Source organism: Aotus nancymaae, unplaced genomic scaffold (assembly GCF_030222135.1).
Source record: "Aotus nancymaae isolate 86718 unplaced genomic scaffold, 86718_ANA_hifiasm-v0.15.2.pri h1tg000021l, whole genome shotgun sequence".
Lineage (NCBI taxonomy): Eukaryota > Metazoa > Chordata > Mammalia > Primates > Aotidae > Aotus > Aotus nancymaae.
In genome coordinates, this window is record NW_026988433.1 from 14,991,700 (window position 1) to 15,013,290 (window position 21,591).

At 48.1% G+C, this 21,591-nt stretch overlaps 1 protein-coding gene across 2 annotated transcripts in view; it reads left to right on the forward strand.

Annotated features, from left to right (window-relative positions):
- The window catches only part of VSIG10 (V-set and immunoglobulin domain containing 10), a 78,218-nt gene that overhangs the window by 16,756 nt on the left and 39,871 nt on the right, over positions 1 to 21,591 (forward strand). Inside the window, exon 1 of one of the 2 annotated variants that reach the window (XM_012468986.2) lies at positions 19,447 to 19,525. The exons of the other annotated variant lie outside the window; for it this stretch is intronic. Within the exon in view, the coding sequence (XP_012324409.2) occupies positions 19,447 to 19,525 (79 nt within the window). Of the gene's footprint in view, positions 1 to 19,446; positions 19,526 to 21,591 lie in introns of those variants that run through there. 2 annotated transcript variants of the gene reach the window in all.

Below are 21,591 nucleotides of genomic sequence, written 5' to 3' on the forward strand. Positions count from 1 at the left end.
AGTAAGGTATGCAAAAGGAGAGAGCCCTGGTGATCAAAGCTGCTTGGGTCGCTGGGTCAGTTAAACTTCTGGATGCCATCTAGAAACTAAGGATCGGCCAGGCACGGGGGGCTCACGCCTGTAATCTCAGCACTTTGGGAGGCAGAGGCAGGCGAATCACTTGAACCCAGGAGTTTGAGACCCACCTGGGCAACACAGTAAGACCACATCTCTACAAAAAATACAAAAAATTAGCCGGGTCTGAGGGTGAGCCCCTGTAGTCCCAGCTACTCGGGAGGCTGAGGTGGGAGGATGGTTTGAGCCAGGGAGGTCCAGGCTGCAGAGAGCCATGATCAAACCACTGAATTCCAGCCTGGGTGACAGAGTGAGACCTTGTCTCAAACAAACAAACACTACAAAACAAAAAAGAAGCTAGGGATCATTGTTATTTGAAAGAAAAACAAGTTCATTATTCTTGTTAACCAAGTATTAGTGACTCCCTTCTACAAAATGACTATATGTAAGCAGTCACCGATGGAAGAATAAGGGACGAAGAGAAAGGAAGATAAGTAAAACAAACACCTTATGGTTTTTATAATATAGGCTCAGTGACGATCTGCCTTCTAAAGTTGAGCCCATATAAAGCATCAAAGCAGTCAATTCACAAAAGCAAGAAGCATAATTATTATGATTTATTTATTATTATTATTAATTATTACTATTTATTATTTATTTATATTATTACTATTATTTGTGTTTTTTTTTTTTTTTATTGAGGCAGAGTCTCGCTCTGTCACCCAGACTGGAGTGCAGTGGCACAATCTCAGCTCACTGCAACCTCTGCCTCCCAGGTTCAAGTGATTCTCCTGCCTCAGCCTCCCAAGTAGCTGGGATTACAGGCACACACCACCACACCCGGCTAATTTTTGTATTTTTAGTGGAGACGGGGTTTCACCATGTTGGCCAGGCAGGTCTTGAAGTCCTGACCTCAGGTGATTCATCCGCCTTGGCCTCCCAAAGTGCTGGGATTATAGATGTGAGCCACCACGCCCGGCTATTATTTATTTTAATTATTTCAACTTTTTTTTTTTTTTTTTTTTTTTTTTCCGAGACAGGGCCTTGCTGTCGCCCAGGCTGGAGTGCAGTGGTACGATCTAAGAACCTCCACTTCCCGGGTTCAAGCCATTCTCCTGCCTCGGCCTCCCAAGTAGCTGGGATTACTGGTGCATGTCACCTTGCTTGGCTAATATTTCAACTTTTATTTTTGATTCAAGCAGCACAAATGCGGGTTTATTACATGGGCATATTTCGTGACATGGAGATTTGGGGTACAAATGACCCCCTCACCCAGGTCGTGAGCATAGTACTCAGTAGTTTGCCAACTCCTGCCCCCACCACTCTCTCCTTCCTCTAGGAGTCCCCAGTGTTGATTGTTCCCTTCTTTATGACCACGTGTACCCAATGTTTAGCTTTCGCTTATAAGTGAGAACATATGGTATTTGGTTTCCTGTTCCTGAGTTAATTCACTTAGAATAATGGCCTCCAGATGCATCCATGTTGCTACAAGGGCATAGTTTCATTCTTTTTATGGCTGCATAGTATTCTGTGGTATATATATATGCCTCATTTTCTTTACTCAGTCCACTGTTGACAGGAGCCTAGATCGATTCCATGCCTTTATTATTGTAAACAACGCTTGGATGTACATAAGAGCTCGTGTGTCTTTTTGGCAGAATGATTTATTTTCCGTTGGGTAGATACCCAGTAATGCTATCACTGGGTCAAATGATAGTTCTATTTTGCTTTTTCTTTTTAGTTCTTTAAGAAATCTCCAGGCCGGGCATGGTGACTCACACCTGTAATCCCAGCACTTTGGGAGGCTGAGGCAGGCAGATCGCCTGAGGTCAGGAGTTTGAGACCAGCCTGACCAACATGGTGAAACCCTGTCTTTACTAAAAATACAAAAAAAAAAAAAAAAAAGGCTGGTCCGATGGTAGCGGGTTATCAGAATTTATTAACATCAGTGTCACTAAGGTTGTTCTACAACCCCTCACTGCTAAATTTGACAATTATTTAAATAAATAAATAATTAGCCAGATGTGGTGGCAAGCACCTGTTGTCCCAGCTACTTGGGAGGCTGAGGCAGGAGAATCGCTTAAACCCGTGTGGTGAAAGTTGCAGTAAGCCAAGATCGTGCCATTGCACTCCAGCCTGGGCAATAAGAGCAAAACTCCGTCTCAAAAAATAATAAAATAAAATAAAATAAAATAATAAAGAAATCTCCAAACTGCTTTCTACAGTGGATGAACTAATATATGTTCCCACCAACAATGTATAAACATACACCTTTCTCTGCAGCCTCACCAACATCTGTTATTTTTGACTTTTCAAAAATAGCCATTCTGCCTTGTTTGCTTTCTCTTCCTCCTTTTCAGGGATACCAGACACTAATGGTTAACCAATGAAAATCTGGATTGCTTTCCGTAGAAGCTAGCAAACCACTCCTGCGACTAAATTTCTTCTGCCTTTTAGCTCCCCAAAGCCCAAAGCTTTGGCAGTGGCGCCATCATAGCTCAATGCAGCTCGAACCTCCCTGGCTCAAGCAATTCTCCTGCCTCTGCTCCTAAGTAGGTGGACCACAGGCGCACACCGACACATCTAGCCAGTTTTCAAAAATTCTTGGCTGGGCGCGGCGGCTCATGCCTGTAATCCCAGCACTTTGGGAGGCTGAGCAGTCTGATCACGAGGTCAGGAGTTCGAGACCAGCCTGGCCAATATGGTGAAACCCTGTCTCTACTAAAAATACAAAAATTAGTTCGAGCCCCCCGAGGGACGCCAAAAAAAAAAAAAAAAAAAAATTAGCCGGGCATGGTGGCGCGTGCCTGTAATCCCAGCTACTCGGGAGGCTGAGAGAGGAAACTTGCTTGAACCCGGGAAGTGGAGGTTGCAGTGAGCCGAGATCGCCCCATTGCACTACAGGCTGGGCAACAAGAGCAAAACTCTCTTAAAAAAAAAGACACAGAGAAACATAAACAAACCTGACCAATAGGACGGCCAAAACCTGTGCACAGTGCCTCACCCCTCGGAGGAATTAACAAAAATGTAGGTAGCTGTTCGAACAAAGAAACAGCAGTCCGGGGCAATTTTGTGTGTGGGATAAGCGTTCTCTAATCTATCTGGTTCCCATAGATAGCACAGCACAGTCACCAGTGTTTCTGATATTCCTACACAAAAGTTCATTCTTTGAATTATCACAAGAAAATATTGCATTGTGCAGACCGTGCTCTGTTGAATGGGTCAGGGAGCTATGTGATACATTTTAGAAATATCAGGATTAGACAAGCGGGTGAGCCCTGCCTTTGTCCACGAGCTGTGACCTTGAGCGAGCTGTTTAACAACTCTGGAACACTGTTCCTCCTCTGGAGGGTGAAGGCTATTGGTTGAACCAATAATCTCTGAAATTTTTGGAGTTCCATGAAGCTTGAACCAACTGTTATCTCCGAGATGACCTTGGCTGTGGAACCCAGGTTCTGTTCAGGGTGGAGAGCGCCACCTGGTGATTCCAGTTTGTAAGTGAGCTTCCCCCCCTACTTCCTGGGCCAGACCAACCCAGTTTAGAATCTCAGTTTAGACCAGCAGTATTGGCTTTTTGTTGTTGTTGGGGGCTCAGAAATGGAGGCTTTGATACCCTGAACCGAAGAAGGGTCTTCTGATCTTTCCTCCCCTCCGAAAGCACAGGAAGTTCCTTTATCTACCTACAATCCTGAACGCTCAATTAGAAACAATTGTTCTTTCTTCCCCTCCCCGTTGCAGAAAGGAAGACCAAGAAGGTAACCACACCTGAGCAGATCCTTTCACGAGATAATGTCAGGCTCATTCACATTTCAAAGACATCTATTTACAAGTTAATTTCTCTTCTAGTTCCGACCCATTCATTTCCCTAGTAATCCTTTATTTCCCCTGAATTCCTTTTTTCCTTCCAACAACCCATTTTGCCTGGATGGAAACCCCTGTCTTTCTGTAATCTCAAAATGATATTTAAGCTTCCGAATTCCCTTGAGGGGTGGGTAATTCCTCTGTGGTTTCCCCTCTTGTTCACATTAATAAATCTGCATGGCTTTTCTCCAATTAATCTGCCTTTTGTTGAGTTGATTTTTCTTTCTCGCTCTTTCTTTTCTTCTTTCTTTCTTTCTCCCTCCTTCCTTCCTTCCCTTCTGCCCTCCCTCTCTCCCTCCTTCCCTTCCTTCCTCCCTTCCTTCTTTCCTTCTTTCTCTCTTTCTTTATTTCAAGCTGGCATCTGGTTCCAGGTTTCTTTCCTCAAAAAATTTGTAACTGGAATTTCTTTTCTTTTCCTTCTTTCTTTTTTTTTTTTTTTGAGATGAAGTCTTGCTCTGTCACCCAGGTTGGAGTGCAGTAGCACAATCTTGGCTCACTGCAATCTCCACCTCCTGGGTTCAAGGGATTCTCCTGCTTCAGCCTCCCTAGTAGCTGGGTTTACAGGCGTGTACCACCACGCCCAGCTAATTTTTGTATTTTTAGTAGAGACAGGGTTTCACCATGTTGGCCAGGCTGGTTTCGAACTCCTGACCTCAGGCAATCCACCCTCCTCGGCATCCCAAAGTGCCGGGATTACAAGCGTGAGCCCCTGTGCCTGCCCTGTAACTAGAATTTCTGTACATCTCTGGAATGCATGCATATCAGAACTCATTGTCCAACCGTGGCTGACCTTAAGGGACAAAAATGTCTACAAACGTAATCCTGTATCATGACCTCAGTGGCTAATATGGTCCAAATTACCCTTAAGCGCCCGCGTTAAGGTCCATAAATACCCGTAAGGAAAATTCGACACAGGGTACTCTGTCCTCTCGTGCTGAGGAGCCCCACTGCACTTTTATGTAGTGTTCTTTCTAATAAATTTTTTCATTTTGAAATCTATACAGACATCGTACATTCTTTTTACTAACCTACCACCTGCGAGGTCACCATTTGCCAGTGTCTGGGCTCTGACCTCTCACCCAGCAGAGACAGGGTCTCACTCTGTTGCCCAGCTAGAGGGCAGTGGTGCAATCATAGGTCACTGCAGCCTCAAATTCCGGGGCTCAAGTGATCCTCCCACCTCAGCCTCCTGAACAGCTGGGACTACAGGAGCACACCGCCACACCAGGCTAATTTTTTAATTTATTGTAAAGATGGGTCTAACCATGTTGCCCAGGCTTATCACAAAGTTCTTAATCTCCCCACCCCCAACCCAAGTTTAAGAACCACTACTTTGGCCTGGTGCAGTGGCTCACGTCTGTAATCCCAGCACTTTGGGAGTCCGAGGCAGGTGGATCGCAAGGTCAAGCAATCAAGACCATCCTGGCTAACATATAGTGAAACACCGTCTCTACTAAAAATACAAAAATCAGCTGGGCATGGCAGCATGCACCCGTAGTCCTAGCTACTTGGGAGGCTGAGGCAGGAGAATCACTTGAACCTGGGAGGTGGAGGTTGCAGTTAGCCGAGATTGTGCCACTGCCCTCCAGCCTGGCGACAAAGCAAGACTCCCATCTCAAAAAAAAAAAAAAAAAAAAAAGAACCACTACTTTAGGGAATGCTATAACCCAGAGCAGCATTTTATAAATGTGGACTTGAGGCTGTGACTTTATCTGGAAAGTTATTTCACTTCCTTGAGCCTCAGCCTCCTCATCTGTAAAATGATAATGTAATCGCCCAGTGGGTTCACCTTGCCCCTGCCTAGACAGAGCAGATTTATTAAGACAGGGGAATTGCAATGAAGAAAGAGTAATTCACTCAGAGCTGGCTGTATGGGAGAGCAGAATTTTATTGTTACTCAAATTAGTCTCCCCAAGCATTCAGGGATCAGGGTTTTTAAAGATAATTTGGCTGGGCTGACGAGGTGGCTCACACCTTTAATCCCAGCACTTTGGGAGGCTGAGGTGGGCGGATCATAAGGTCAAGAGATCGAGACCATCCTGGCCAACATGGTGAAACCCCGTCTCTAATAAAAGTACAAAAATCAGTTGGGCCTGGTGTTGTGTGCCTGTAGTCCCAGCTACTCAGGAGGCTGAGGCAGGAGAATGGCTTGAACCCAGGAGGCGGAGGTTGTAGTGAGCCAAGATTGTACCACTGCACTCCAGCCTGGGCAGCAGAGCGATCCGTCTCCAAAATAATAATAATAATAATAATTTGGTGAGTAAGGGCTTGGGAAGTGGGGAGTGCTGATTGATCAGTTTGGAGATGGAATCAGGGGATCAAGTGAGGTTTTCTTGCTGTCTTCTGCTCCTGGGTGGGATGGCAGAGCTGGTTGAGCCAGATTACCGGTCTGGGTGATGTCATCTGATCCATCCATCAAGTGCAGGGTCTGAAAAATGTCTCAATCACCGATGTTAGGTTTTTCAATAGTGATGCTATTTCCAGGAGTAATTTGGGGAGGTTGAGACTCTTGGAGCCAGAGGCCACATGATCCTAAACTGTAATTTCTAATCTTGTAGCGCATTTGTTCATCCTGCAAAGGCGGACTAGTCCCCAGGCAAGAAGGGGGTCTTTTCAGGAAAGAGCTTTTGTCAATTCTGTTTCAGAGTCAAACCGTGAACCGAATTCCTTCCCAAAGTTAGTTCGGCCTACGCCCAGGAATGAGCAAGGGCAGCTTAAAGGTTACAAGCAAGATGTAGCCGGTTAGGTTTGATTTCCTTCATTGTCATAATTTCCTCAGTTATAATTTTTACAAAGGCGGTTTCAGTAAGAATCATACTTATGCCAGGTGTGGTGGCTCATACTTGTAATCATGAGACAGGTGCATTGCTTGAGCCCAGGAGTTTGAGACCAGCTTGGGCAAGATGGCAAAAGCCCAACTTTACAAATAAAGTACAATAATTATCTGGGTGTGGCTTTACCTGAGCCCAGGCAAGTGGAGGCTGCAGTGAGCCAAGATCATGCCACTGCACTCCAGCCTCGTGTCTCAAAAACAAACCAAACAATCATACCTATTTCAGAGGTTTGCTCAAAGGATGGAAGAGCTCATTTCAGGGAAAGTGTGTGTCCAGTGAGAGCACACAGTATGCTCTTATGAGGGATCTTTCTCAACCTCTTCTTTTTTTTTTCTTTTTTTTTGAGACAGAGTTTTGCTCTTGTTACCCAGGCTGGAGTGCAATGGCGTGATCTCGGCTCACCGCAACCTCCACCTCCTGGGTTCACAAGCAATTCTCCTGCCTCAGCCTCCCAAGTAGCTGGGACTACAGGCGTGCGCCACCAAGCCCAGCTAATTTTTTTGTATTTTTAGTAGAGATGGGGTTTCACCATGTTGACCAGTATGGTCTCGATCTCTTGACCTCGTGATCCACCCGCCTCAGCCTCCCAAAGTGCTGGGATTATAGGCGTGAGCCACTGCGCCCGGCCCAACCTCTTCTTTTTTTAGAGATGAAGTTTAGCCCTTATTGTCCAGGTTGGAGTGCAATGCCTCAGTCTCAGCTCACTGCAGCCTCCACCTCCCAGGTTCAAGCGATTCCCCTGCTTCAGTCTCCTGAGTAGCTGGGACTACAGGCAGGCACCACCATGCCCAGCTAATTTTGTATTTTTAGCAGAGACGGGGTTTCTTTCTTTTTTTTTTTTTTTTTGAGAGACGGAGTTTCGCTCTCGTTACCCAGGCTGGAGTGCAATGGCACGATCTCGGCTCACCGCAACCTCCGCCTCCTGGGTTCAGGCAATTCTCCTGCCTCAGCCTCCTGAGTAGCTGGGATTACAGGCACGCGCCACCACGCCCAGCTAATTTTTTGTATTTTTACTAGAGGCAGGGTTTCACCATGTTGACCAGGATGGTCTCGATCTCTTGACCTCGTGATCCACCCGCCTCGGCCTCCCAAAGTGCTAGGATTACAGGCGTGAGCCACCGCGCCCGGCGAGACGGGGTTTCTACATGTTAGTCAGGCTGGTCTTGAACTCCGACCTCAGGTGACCCGCCCACTTAGGCCTCCCGAAGTGCTGGGATTACAGGTGTGAACCACTGCACCGGCCTCTCAACTTCTTATAGGAAGTCAGCCATCACCTAGAAAGGCCAGGATGCATGTAGTAACATGCCACCACGATGCCATCTCTACCAGTTTAGTGAGACAAAATTCTCAATATGCTTGTTTTGAGAAATGGGATGGAACTTTTGCAGGGGGGGAAGACGATGATCAGGCACTGGTGATACAGGTGGGCTGGGGGAGGTCCCCAAAGGCTGGCGGAACCTCCACCCCTCCAGTGTCTAGGCTCTTGACACAATCTCACGAAGGAATTCAAGAGTGAGTCAGAAAATGGTGTAAGTAGAAAGATTTATTGCAAAGTGAAAAGTACACACTGAAGAAAGGGGAGTGCAGGCAGACTCAAGACGGAGTCATGCAATGGGGCTTGGGGTTTCTATCTTTTGGGTTTCATTAACCAAGGAGCGGAATATTCGTGAAGATACCAGGAAAGAAGTGGAGATTTCTCAGAATTGTGGTGCTACCCATTTTTACACCAAATATGGGTGTTTCTGGAACTATCATAGCACTGGTAGGTGTGGGGTTTATTTATTTATTGTTTATTTACTTATTTTGAGACGAAGTCTCACTCTGTTGCCCAAGCTGGAGTATAGTGGCGTGATCTCTGCTCACTGCAACCTCCACTTCCTGGGTTCAAGCAATTCTCCTGCCTCAGCCTCCCAAGTAGCTGGGACTACAGGCATGTACCACCATGCCTGGCTAACTTTTATATTTTTATTAGAGACGGGGTTTCACTGTGTTGGCCAGGCTGGCCTTGAACTCCTGATTTTGTGATCCGCCCACCTTGGCCTCCCAAAGTGCTGGGATTACAGGCATGAGCCACCATGCTGGGCCTATTTATTTATTTATTTATTTATTTTGAGACAGAGTTCCCACTCTGTCATCTTACTCTGTGACCCAGGCTGAAATGCAGTGACACAATCTTGGCTCATTGCAACCTCTGCCTCCTAGGTTCAGGCGATTATCCTGCCTCAGCCTACTGAGTAACTGGGATTACAGGCGCCTGCCACCATGCCCTGCTAATTTTTGTGTTTTTAGTAGAGATGGGGTTTCACCATGTTGGCCAGGTTGGTCTCGAACTCCTGACCTCAGGTGATCCACCCACCTTGGTCTCCCAGAGTGCTGGGATTACAGGCATGAGCCACCATGCCCAAGGGGCATGGGATTTAGTATATTAATGAGCATATACTGAGGTCCTTGGTGAAACCTATGTCAAATCCAGCACCATGTTGGGTCCAGTTGGTCTGAGACAGCCTGGTCCCCACCCTGGCTTTTCAGGGTCTTATTGGCCCCTTGCTTCTGCAGCAAAAGTTTCCTTTTGCTAGTCATGTGTAACTGCCACCTGGAATTTTTTATTCTCTTGTGATCACTCTGTATTATTCCTGAGACCCTAAGAAATTGGGAAATCCACCTACACACCCCAAATACTTTGACTAAAACTCAGAACCTGGGGCACCTCTTTCCTAAAGTCCTCCATTCCCTACCCATCCTTCCACCTCTAGAAAGAAATTGATTTTGCTTCCCTGCTTGCCTTACTGTGAACAGAGTGACTTTTTTTTTTTGGAGACGGAGTTTCGCTCTTGTTACCCAGGCTGGAGTGCAATGGCACGATCTCGGCTCACCGCAACCTCCGCCTCCTGGGTTCAGGCAATTCTCCTGCCTCAGCCTCCTGAGTAGCTGGGATTATAGGCACACGCCACCAGGCCCAGCTAATTTTTTGTATTTTTAGTTGAAAAAGGAAAAAATAATGCCATAAAGTATTGGTTGATGAAATTCCGGCCAGGTGCATTGGCGTACAGAAAGCCTCTCTAAGTCGGGCGTGGTGGCTCATGCCTGTAATCCCAGCACTTTGGGAGGCTGAGGCAGGAGGATCACTTGAGGTCAGGAGTTTGAGACCAGGCTGGGCAAAATGGTGAAACTGTCTCTACTAAAAATACAAAAATTAGCCAGACCTGGTGGTAGAAGCCTGTAATTCCAGCTATTTAGGAGGCTGAGGCATGAAAATTGCTTGAACCCGAGAGGTGGAAGTTGCAGTAAGCCAAGATCATGCCACTGCACTCCAGCCTGGGTGACAGAGCAAGACTCTGTCTCAAAAAACAAAAACAAAAGCCAAACAAAAAAAAGGAAAGCCCACTCTATCGTTTTTATTTTTTATTTTTTTTGAGACAGAATCTCGCTCTGTCGCCCAGGCTGGAGTGCCACCATGTGATCTCTACTCAATGTAACCTCCACCTCCCAGGCTCAAGCACTCCTCCCACCTCAGCTTCCAGAGTAGCTGGGACCACAGGCGCACACCACCATGCCAGGCTAGGTTTTTTGGTGTATTTTTGGTAGATATGGAGATTCACCATGTTGCCCAGGCTGGTCTCAAACTCCTGATGTCAAGTGATCTGCCTACCTCAGCCTCCCAAAGTGCTGGGATTACAGGCGTGAGCCACCGCATCTGGCCAGAAAACACGCTCTAAATAAAGAGAGGTAGGCTTTTAAAAATGTCACTCTGGCCGGGCGCGGTGGCTCACGCCTGTAATCCCAGCACTTTGGGAGGCCAAGGCAGGTGGATCACGAGGTCAAGAGATCGAGACCATCCTGGTCAACATGGTGAAACCCCGTCTCTACTAAAAATACAAAAAATTAGCTGGGCCTGGTAGCGCGTGCCTGTAATCCCAGCTACTCAGGAGGCTGAGGCAGGAGAATTGCCTGAACCCAGGAGGCGGAGGTTGCGGTGAGCCGAGATCGTGCCATTGCACTCCAGCCTGGGTAACAAGAGCGAAACTCCGTCTCCAAAAAAAAAAAAATGTCACCCTGTTCACAGTAAGGCACGCAGGGAAGCAAAATCAATTTCTTTCTATAGGTGGAAGGATGGGTAGGGAATGGAGGACTTTAGGAAAGAGGTGCCCCAGGTTCCGAGTCACTTCATGGCTTAAATACCCATTGACTATCAATCAACGGATGAACAGATATACGAAAGGTAGTATCTCTGTTGTAGTAGGTAGTTAGACCTGAGCAGGGAAGGAGAGACCCCTGCCCATCAGGAGACGGTCAGGCAGTTGTTAAACTGTCTCTCTAAAATAATCATTTGTCAGGCCAGGCGCGGTGCCTCATGTCTGTAATCCCAGCACTTTGGGAGGCCGAGGCAGACTAATCACGAGGTCAGGAGTTCGAGACCAGCCTGGCTAAAAACCCCATCTCTACTAAAAATACAAAAAATTAGCTGGGCGTAATGGCAGGCACCTGTAATCCCAGCTACTTGGGAGGCTGAGGCAAGAGAATCACTTGAGCCTGGGAGGTGGAGGTTGGAGTGAGCCGAGATCACACCACTGCACTCCAGCCCTGGCGACAGAGCAAGATTCCATCTCAAAAAATAAATAATAATCATCATGATCATCATGATCATTATTGGTCACAGCCGATGCCAGGGAAAGACAGTCTCCCAATATAGAAACGCCAGAAACTGGTGATCAGCAGCTTCCCAATAAGATCTCAAGAGTTGGGTGAGTGGGTTTAAGCATGTGCATGAAAAGGCAAAATGGTGGAATTTAACTGGTGCATGACATTCCTCTAGGAACATTCAACTGATGAGGGAAGAATGCCTCAGGTGAGCACGCATGTAGCTTCAGTAAACATGCTTCATGTGCAGCCCCTCCCAAGTGCTAGCAGGCCATTGTACATGCAGACTGTCAACATATAAGACCCCAAGTCAAAGGTCAAACCATGCACTTGAATCTCTCAACTTGCCTACTGACCCTCTTCCAAGTATACTTTATTTCCTTGCATTTCTTCTCTAAAACTTTTTAATAAACTTTCACTCCTGCTGCAAGACTTGCCTTGGTTTCTCACTCTGCCTTATATCCCTTGGTTGAATTCTTTCTTCCGAGAAGGCAAGGAGTCAGGTTGCTGCAGACCTGTATGGATTCACTGCTACTAACATTTCCATACAATGGGATATAATTTGGCCATAAAATGAAATGAAGTACTGATACAAGCTACAATGTAGATAAACCTTGAGAACATCGTACTAAATGAAAAAAGCCAGTCACGACATATATTGTTTGCTTCTGTTAATATGAAATGTCTGGAATAGGCAAAACCATAGAGACAGAAAGTAGATTCATGATTGCTGGGGGTTAGAGGACGTGGGGAAATTGGGAGTGTATCTTAGTCTGTTTTCTGTTGCATATAGACTAGGTAAGGTAATTTATAAAGAAAAAGTATTTTTAGCTCATGATTCTGGAGACTGAGAATGGAATAAGCATCTGGTGAGGACCTTCTTGCTGTATCATAACATGGCAGAGGGCATCACGTGGCAAGAGGACAAAAACAAGAGAGCCAGAGAGTGCTTGCTTTCATAACTAAGCCACTCCTGATGGCAACATTCATTCATTCTTGAGGGCAGAGGGACTGAGTTTGCAACACATGAACTTTTGTAGGACACATTCAAACCATAGCAAGGTGATAGCTAAAGGGTATGAGGTGTCTTTTTGGAGTGATGAAAATCTAAAATTGATGGTAGTAATAGTTGTACAACCTTGTGACTACACTAAAAGCCATTGAATTGTACACACTTTAACTGAGTGAACTGTTATCAGCTGAGCATAGCAGCTCATGCATGTGTAATCCCAGTGTTTTGGGAGGCCAAGGTGGGTGGATCACCTGAGGTCAGGAGTTTGAGACCAGCCTGGCCAACATGGTGAAACTGCATCTCTACTAAAGACATACAAAAATTAGCAGAGTGTGGTGTTGGGCACCTGTAATCCCAGCTACTCAGGAGGCTGAGACAGGGGAATTGCTTGAACCTGGGAGGTGGAGGTTGCAGTAAGCTAAGATCGAGCCACTGCACTCCAGCCTGGGCTACGAAGCAAGTCTGTCTCAAAAAAGAAAAAAAAAGAAAAGTAAAGCTGTTATCAAAACTTTTATTGAATGTTACAAATCTGGATATTCACAATGAAGGGATCTTTATCGTTATATAAACTTTAAAAATACAAGTGGCCAGGCGCAGTGGCTCCTGCCTGTAATCCCAACACTTTGGGAGGCTGAGGAGGCTGAGGTGGGATTATTGCTTGACCCAGGAGTTTGAGACTAGCTTAGGCAACATAGTGAAATTCCGTCTCTACAAATGTTGGCCAGGCTGGTCTTGAACTCCTGACCTCAGGCGATCTGCTGCCTGTATCAGCCTCCCAGAGTGCTGGGATTATAGGCATGAGCCACTACACCCGGCATTTTTTTTTTTAAGTAGAGTTGCCACTACACACAGCTAATTTTGGGTTTTTTTTTTTTAGTAGAGACAGGGTTTTGCCATGTTGGCCAGACTGGTCTCTAGCTCCTGACCTCATGTGATCCACCCGCCATGGTCTCCCGGTGTTGTTGGGATTACAGTCATGAGCCACCAAGCCTGGCCTTTTTGTATTTTCAGTAGAGATGGAATTTCACCATGTTTCCCAGGGTGGTCTTGAACTTCTGCGCTCAAGTGATCCACCCGCCTTGGCCTCCCAAAGTGCTGGGATTACAGGTGTGAGCCACCACGCCCGGCCTGGCTTTTTTTGTTTTGTTTCCTTTTCACTTCCCACGAATTGAAAACATAGTCTGGGACTAAGTGCTTTAGGCACATTAGCTCATTCATTCCTCTTCACAAATCTGAGAGGTAGGTATTTTCATTCCCAGCTCACAGATGGCTCAGAGAGGCTGTTACAGGGCAAGTAACTGGGAGCGTCCTTGTGGACCCAGGTCTGAGGCTGAGTCCTTTTGATCAGTCTTGGAGTGAGCGCTCTCTCGCCCTGGGTCTTTGAAGCCTAAAGCAACTTCTCTCTCTCTCTCTTTTTGAGATTGGAGTCTTGCTCTGTTGCCCAGACTAGAGTGCAGTGGCACAATCTCAGCTCACTGCAACCTCCACCTCCCAGGTTCAAGCGATTCTCCCGCCTTAGCCTCCTGAGTAGCTGGGATTATAGGCACCTGCCACAGCACCTGAATAATCTTTGTATTTTTAGTAGAGACAGGGTTTCACCATCTTGGCCAGGCTGGTCTCGAACTCCTGACCTCAAGATCCACCTGCCATGGCCTCCCAACGTGCTGGAATTACAGGCGTGAGCCACTGCACCTGGCCTCTCTGTCTTTTGAGACAGAGTCATGCTCTGTCATCCAGGCTGGAGTGCAGTGGCACAATCCTGGCTCACTGCAGTCTGCAACTCCCAGGTTCAGGTGATTCTCCTGCATCAGCTTCCTGAGTAGCTGGGATTACAGACACCTGCCAGCTAATTTTTGTGTCTTTAGTAGAGACAAGATTTCACCATATTGGCCAGGCTGTCTCCAACTCCTGACCTCAGATGATCTGCCTGCCTCGGCCTCCCAAAATACTGGGATTACAGGTGTGAGCCACCACGCCCAGCCCTTTTTTTCTTTTTTGAGACAGTGCCTTGCTCGGTTGCCTAGGCTAGAGTGCAGTGCCACCATCATAGCTCACTACATCCTCAAATTCCTGCACTCAAATGAGTCTCCCACCTCAGCCTCCTGAGTAGCTGGGACTACAGGCGCACACTACTGCCTCAGTTAGTTTTTTTTTTAGTAATTGGGGGGAGAGGTCTCACTATGTTGCCCAAGCTGGTCTCAAACTCCTGGGCTCAAGCAGTTCTCTCGCCTTGGCTTCCCAAAGTCCTGGAATTATAGGGCTGAGCCACTGTACCCAGCCTGATTCACTTTTTAATTCACAAAAACCAACGAAGTATCTCCATTCTCTGTTTTCTAAATATGTCACTTTTTTTCCTCATTATTCTTTCACTTTGCAGCTTTCTTTGCTTTTTTTTTTTCTTTTTTTGAGACACAGTCTCACTCTTGTTGCCCAAGTTGGAGTGCAATGGCATGATCTTGGCTCACCGCAACCTCCACCTCCCAGGTTCAAGCGACTCTCCTGCCTCAGCCTCCCAAGTAGCTGGGATTACAGGTGCACGCCATCATGCCCAACTAATTTTGTATTTTAGGTAGAGGCGGGGTTTCTCCATGTTGGCCAGGCTGGTCTCGAACTCCTGACCTCAGGTGATCCACCTACCTCAGCCTCCCAAAGCGCTGGGATTACAAAGCGTGAGACACCACGGACTCACTTTACAGTTTTCTTCTACATTAAAACAATTTTTTAATTGTGGTAACATTAACATAACATGAAACTATCATCTAAATGATTTGGTTTTTTTTTTGAAACAGAGTATCACTCTGTTGCCCAGGCTGGAGTACAATGGCATGATCTTGGCTCACTGCAACCTCCGCAGGGTTCAAGCGATTCTCCTGCCTCAGTCTTTCGAGTAGCTGGGATTACAGGCGCCCCCTCATCACCACCACCACCACGCACAGCTGATTTTTATATTTTTAGCAGAGATGGGGTTTCACCATGTTAGCCAGGCTGGTCTTGAACTCCTGACTTTAGGTGATCCGCCCACCTTGGCCTCCCAAAGTGCTGGGATTTCAGGCTTGAGCCCCCACGCCTGGCCCATCTAAATGATTTTTAAGTGTACAATTCAGCGGTGTTAAGTACATTCCCATTGTGGCACAGGCATCACCACCATACGTCTGCAGAACTCTTCATTTTGCAAAACAGAAACTCTATCCATTAGACACTAACGAGAGTCTCATATGTCTGCCTGTGAGCAGAGCCTGAGCCCCTGCACTCAAAACGAAGAGGGTGGTGTTTTCCAGGCCAGCTCTGCTCAAGGGAAGGCTGGTGTCTGATCGTCCAGTGACACACAGAGCATTCAGGTGCATGTCCCCTTGGCCCTGGAAGCCTTTGCACATGTGACAAGGTTTCAACTCTGTGGGACTGGAGTTGCAGTTAGACAGTCAGTCGTGGCTTTACCACCAGCCAGCTGTGTGACTCAGAGGTAACCTTCCAGAGCGGTAGGTTTCTCATTTATAAAACCGGATGGCGATGGGAGCGGTGGCTCACACCTGTAATCCCAGCACTTTGTGAAGCCGAGGTGGGTGAATCACTTGAGGTCAGGAGTTCGAGACCAGCCTGGTCAACATGGTCAAAACCTGTCTCTACTAAAAATACAAAAATTAACCAGGCGTGGTGGCGTGTGTCTGTAATCCCAGCTACTTGGGAGGCTGAGGCAGGAGAATGGCTTGAACCCAGGAGGCAGAGGTTGCATTGAGCTGAGATCGTGCCACTGCACCCCAGACTGGGTGACAAAGCAAGACTCCGCCTCAAAAATAAATGAATAAAGCCAGATGGCATGTGGCACTGCACCTTAGGTCCATGGGTTGCAGGGAGGGTCCAGTGAGATTAGAACCATATGTCAACTTGGCCAATATGTCAAGAAGGCTTCCCTGTACAATTCACCATGAGGTCATGGAGAATGGCAGGCCCTCTGCCGAAAACTGGCCAGTTATTGATTTTATTTTTTAATTTAAAAAATTTTATTTATTAATTTATTTTTCATTTATTTTTGAGCAGGGTCTCTGTGTCACTCAGGCTGGAGTGCAGTGGCACAATCTCGGCTCACTGCAACTTCTGCCTCCTGGTTTCCAGCAGTCCTCCTGCCTCAGCCTTTCAAGTAGCTGGGATCATGAGTGTGCGCCACCACGCCCAGCTACTTTTTTTAGTAGAGACGGTGTTTCACTGTGTTGGCCAGGCTAGTCTCAAACTCCTGACCTCAAGGGATCCGCCCACCTCAGCCTTCCTGAGTGCTGGGATTACAGACATGAGCCAGCTTGCCTGGCCCAGTTATTGATTTTATTTATAGCTTGTTTATTTCAGGTGAGGATGTAAGGTGTTTGCCAGAAAAGCTGAGGAACTACAATATCAAAATCAATTAACTCTCATTTGTTTACTCAACAAATGTATATTAGAATGGCAACTAGGCGGCAGGTACTGAGGATACAGGAAACAGGTCTGGTTAGTGTAGGATCTGCCACAAGGTCTAACATGAAAAGCAAGAACGAAGCTGAACGCAGCGGCTCATGCTTGTAATTCCAGCACTCTGGGAGGATCAACTTAAGTCTAGGAGGTCGAGGCTGCAGTGAGCTATGATTGCACTACTGCACTTCAGCCTGGGCGGTAGAGGGAGAACCTGTCTCAAAAACAAAACAAAACAAAATTCCTGTCAAGAATCTGATGAACAGTTATTTAAAAATCTTTGAGCAAACAATAAAAAAGGGCTGGGTGCGGTGGCTCACACCTGTAATTCCAACACTTTGGCAGGCTGAGACAGGTGGATCATTTGAGGTCAGGAGTTCGAGACCAGCCTGGGCAACATGCAAAAAATACAAAAATTAGCTGGGTGTGGTGATGCAAACCTGTAGTCCCAGCTACTCAGAAGGCTGAGGTGGGAGGATCACTTGAGCCCTGGAGGTGGAGGCTGCAGTGATCTGAGATGGCGCCACTGCACTCCAGCCTGGGCAACTGGAGTGAGATCCTATCTCAAAAAAAAAATAAAAATAAATTAAAAAGGCAGAATCGTTCAGCTTCCTGACTCAGTTTATCAGGAGAAAGACTTTTTTTGTGTGGTTTCAAGAGGATTTCCTCATGGAAGAAGCATTTCTTTTTTCTTTCTTTTAAGACGGGGTTTCACCATTTTGGTCAGGCTGGTCTTGAACTCCCGACCTCAGGTGATCCACCCGCCTTGGCCTCCAAAGTGCTTGGATTACAGGCGTGAGCCACCGCGCCCGGCCAGAAGCATTTCAATAAGGGGGCTGTTGGACAACAGAACAAATGATCTTATTTTTTAATTTTTTAATTTTAATTTTCAATTTTTTTTGGAGATGGACAAAGTCTCGCTCAGTTGCCTCCAGTTCACGCGATTCTCCTCCCTCAGCCTCCCCAGTAGCTGGGATTACAGGCACCTGACATCATGCCCGGCTAATTTTTGTATTTTTGCAGAGATGGTGTTTCACCATGTTGGTCAGGCTGGTCTCGAACTCCTGACCTCAGGCAATCTGCCCTCCTCGGCCTCCCAAAGTGCTGGGATTACAGGCGTGAGCCACCACGCCTGGCCAGAACAATGATTTTAATAGAATAGCATTTTTTTGTTTCTTCTTCCAACATTTTATGAACATTTTCAAACATACAGAACAGTTGGAAAAATGTGAACACACGTATTTCCAGAGCCCCCTAGAGCCTACAATTAACATTTTACTATGCTAATTGCAGTTTGTTTTACTGTTATTATTTTTGAGATGGAGTCTTGCTCTGTCAGCTAGGCTGAAGCACAGTGGCATGATCTCGGCTCACTGCAACCTCCGCCTCCCGGGTTCAAGCGATTCTCCTGCCTCAGCCTTCCAAGTACCTGGGACTACAGGCGCCCGCCACCAGGCCCGGCTAATTTTTTTGTATTTTTACTAGAGATGTAGTTTCACCATGTTGGCCAGGCGAGCCTCGAACTCCTGACCTCGGGTGATCCGCCCGCCTCGGCCTCCCAAAGTGCTGGGATTACAAGCGTGAGCCACCGTGCCCGGTTTATTATTATTATTATTTTAAACAGGGAAGTTTATCCTAGGGCTGTTTTATGGATGGCTCTTCCTGAGGATATCAAAGCCGCATTTTCCCCAGGACCGAATGGGACGAAGGCATGGCCGGGAAGAGAGGAACTTAGCCTGGGAATCTGACTGGGTAGCTGGTAGGAGAACTAAAACGGGAAAAGCAAAAACAAAACTCTTGAGAAACAGGTCCAGGGGACTCCTTGGCTCTCGCTCTCTTTGTGTGGTCCCGGCCAGTTCACCGGAGAACCGGAGTCTCGTGGCCGCTTTTGGCTGAAGGTCAGGGGATCATCTTTCTCCGGCTCCCTTCTGCAGAGGGGAGGGAAAGGCAGCGATGGCGGCCTTGGCACCCGCCCTGCGCCCAGGGACACGGACGGGAATCCCTCGAGACATTTAGCGGAGACAGCCAAGAGGGTCCTGCGTTCTGCAGCTTGGCAACCACCTCCTCCGGGTTCGGCAGCCCGGGGCCGCGGCGGGGGGTTCGTCCTGCGGTAGCTGCAGGGCCCCGTCCCACCCGCTGTCCCCGCGACTCCGGCGGCCGTCCCGGACGGAGTGGACTCGGGGAGGGCCCAGCCTCCGCGCTCCGCCCCTGGCCCGGCGGGACCCGGCTCGGCGCGCCCTCGGCAGAAAGCCCTCCTCCCCGGCCAAGGTAGAGGAAGTTGGGCTCCCGCCTGGCTGGGAGGCGGGAGGGAGCTCGCTCCTGTTGTTTTCCGCCGGCGGGAGTGGGCAGGCGGGCACAGGGGGCGGGGTGCGTCCTCCCTCCCCGGGTAGGGCGCTCGGGAGCGGGGACCCGCGCCTGCAGCCGAGCGCCGCTCCCGGCCGCGGACACCCGGCTCCGCCGAGCATCCTTCCTGGGGTCCGACAAAGTGGGGCCACTCTGCCGTTCCGAGGACCTGGGAAGAGCCCGCGGTCCCCCGGGCGTCGGGGCCCTGGGGCGCACACATCCAGCCCAGCCCGAGCCTGCGTTTCCTGAGCCGCGATCTAGGGCGAGATGGCCGCAGGCGGCCGTGCGCCCGAGCCCCGCGTCCTCGTCTGCTTCGGGGCGCTCCTGGCCGGCTGGGTCGCCGTAGGTAAGGGGCCGCGATCTGGAGGGAAAAGTTGAGTTTTCCAGTCAGCGGTGGGAAGGGGACAGAGAGGGACCGAATTCCCTTGGACTCCGCCCGGATCCGTGGTGGCCGCAGCCCCGAAGCCGCCCCAGGAGGGTCTTGGTTTCCTGCTTGCAGCTCCGCCGTCTTTGCAGGAAAGAATTTTCCCGGGCACCCGGTGCGGGTCGAGATACCTCCAGCCTCCTGGGGCGGACAGCCGGGGAGGCTGCGGAGGACCCGAGCCGAGGTGCAGGGGAAAATAAAGAGGCACGTGTGCCGGGAAATTGATTTTTTTTTTTTTTTACAGCGTCGGATGTAAATTCGCGTTCTAGTTTTATTAATACCTGATAAGCTGGTGCTCAAACTCGAGACTCCCACTTTATTCTCCTCCCTCTGCTCAAGGTTGAACTCGCCTTACACCTGTAACCGGTGGACTTCCCTACACACCTTTGCAAGCCTTCCTGTACCGACCACCGCCTTCAAAGCGGGGTCTTCCGCTTTTACTTTTGGAAAAGCTTTTTATTTTGAAATACTTGGCTGACTTACAAAAGACTTCCCCTCGCACTTGTCATGATTGAGAAAAGGTCTGAAATGCTTCATCTGTAGTCAGCTTTGCTACGAAAAAAGGATTGGGGGGTGCTTACAAGAATATGTAGAATGTAAAAAGATGGAAACAATATACATATTTGAATTTATTGCACCAGCGAATGCATGCCTACTGTGTGCTGGGAGTGTGACAAGCTGGGAGGAGGCTGGGGTGCAGGGAGAGGAGGTGGAGCCAGGAGGCGGTGAAGTGTGCCAGGATGCAGGCTGAGCGCTACCCTACTTTTTGTGTTCCCGGGTCGGCTTCACCCAGCTGGTCTCTTGCAGATTTCTGCAGATGGGTTGTAAGTTACGCTGGAGCTTCCTAGCAGCAAGTGCCAAAAGTTCCTAATTGTTAGACTCATTCAATTTTATTTTGCCTTTTTTTTTTTAACCAACCATTTAAAAACAATAACATTTCTTATAACCTAGATTTCCAGTTTATCTGGAAAAATTCGAAGGTCTGGCAACACGGGGCCTGCTTTCCCAATTGGATCTGGACAGTGGTCATCCTCTTATCTAGGGCAAGTGACCCCAAATTTGTTCCACGTTTTCCTATTGTAATATTTGCCCCGCCTTCTTTAGTCATGGGCGTTACCTGCTGACCCTCCAGGCATTTGGCTGAGTAATCACTGTGCTGGGAGGGGGTGTGTGCGCAGGGTGGGGCGGGTGCGGGGAGAAGTCCAGTTCCCAGTTGGTCATCTCTGGATTTTAAAGGTGATGGTCAAGTATTCCCACCTCCCCAGCCGTCTGCAGTGTTTCCTGCTCGATGAACCCCAAGGACCTGGGAAGTCAAAAGAACCCTGAGATGAAGTCATGCTGCTGGAATGACCTTGCTTTCGGGCTGACCGCCTCCTGCCCCATGGGGAACCTATCTCCACTGCCATGCCCAGCTATTTTTTTTTGAGTCAGGCTCTTGCTCTGTTGCCCAGGCTGGAGTGCAGTGGCGTGATCACTGCAGCGATCCTTCCACCACGGTCTGCAAGTGCTGGGACTACAGGCATATGCCACCACGCCTAGTTAATTTCTAATTTTTTTTTTTTTTCCTGAGACGGAGTCTTGCTCTTGTTGCCCAGTCTGGAGTGCAATGGTGTGATCTTGGCTCACCAAAACCTCCGCCTCCTGGTTCAAGCGATTCTCCTGCCTCAGCCTCCTGAGTAACTGGGATTACAGGCATGTGCCACCATGCCAGGCTAATTTTGTATTTTTAGTAGAGACGGCGTTTCTCCATGTTGATCTCAAGGCGTTTCTCCAGTCTGGTCTCAAGCTCTTGGACTCAAGCGATCCTCCTGTTTTGGCCTCACAAAGTGTTGGGATTATGGGCGTGAGCCATCGTGCCACACCTTTGCCCAGCTATTTTGATGCCCAGACCTGCTTCACCTTTGTGCCAGGGACTTCCTGAGCTTGGTGTATTTTTGTTGTGTTTTTTAAGTTGGGCATTGTTTTGGGAAAAAAAAAATTTTCTTTCT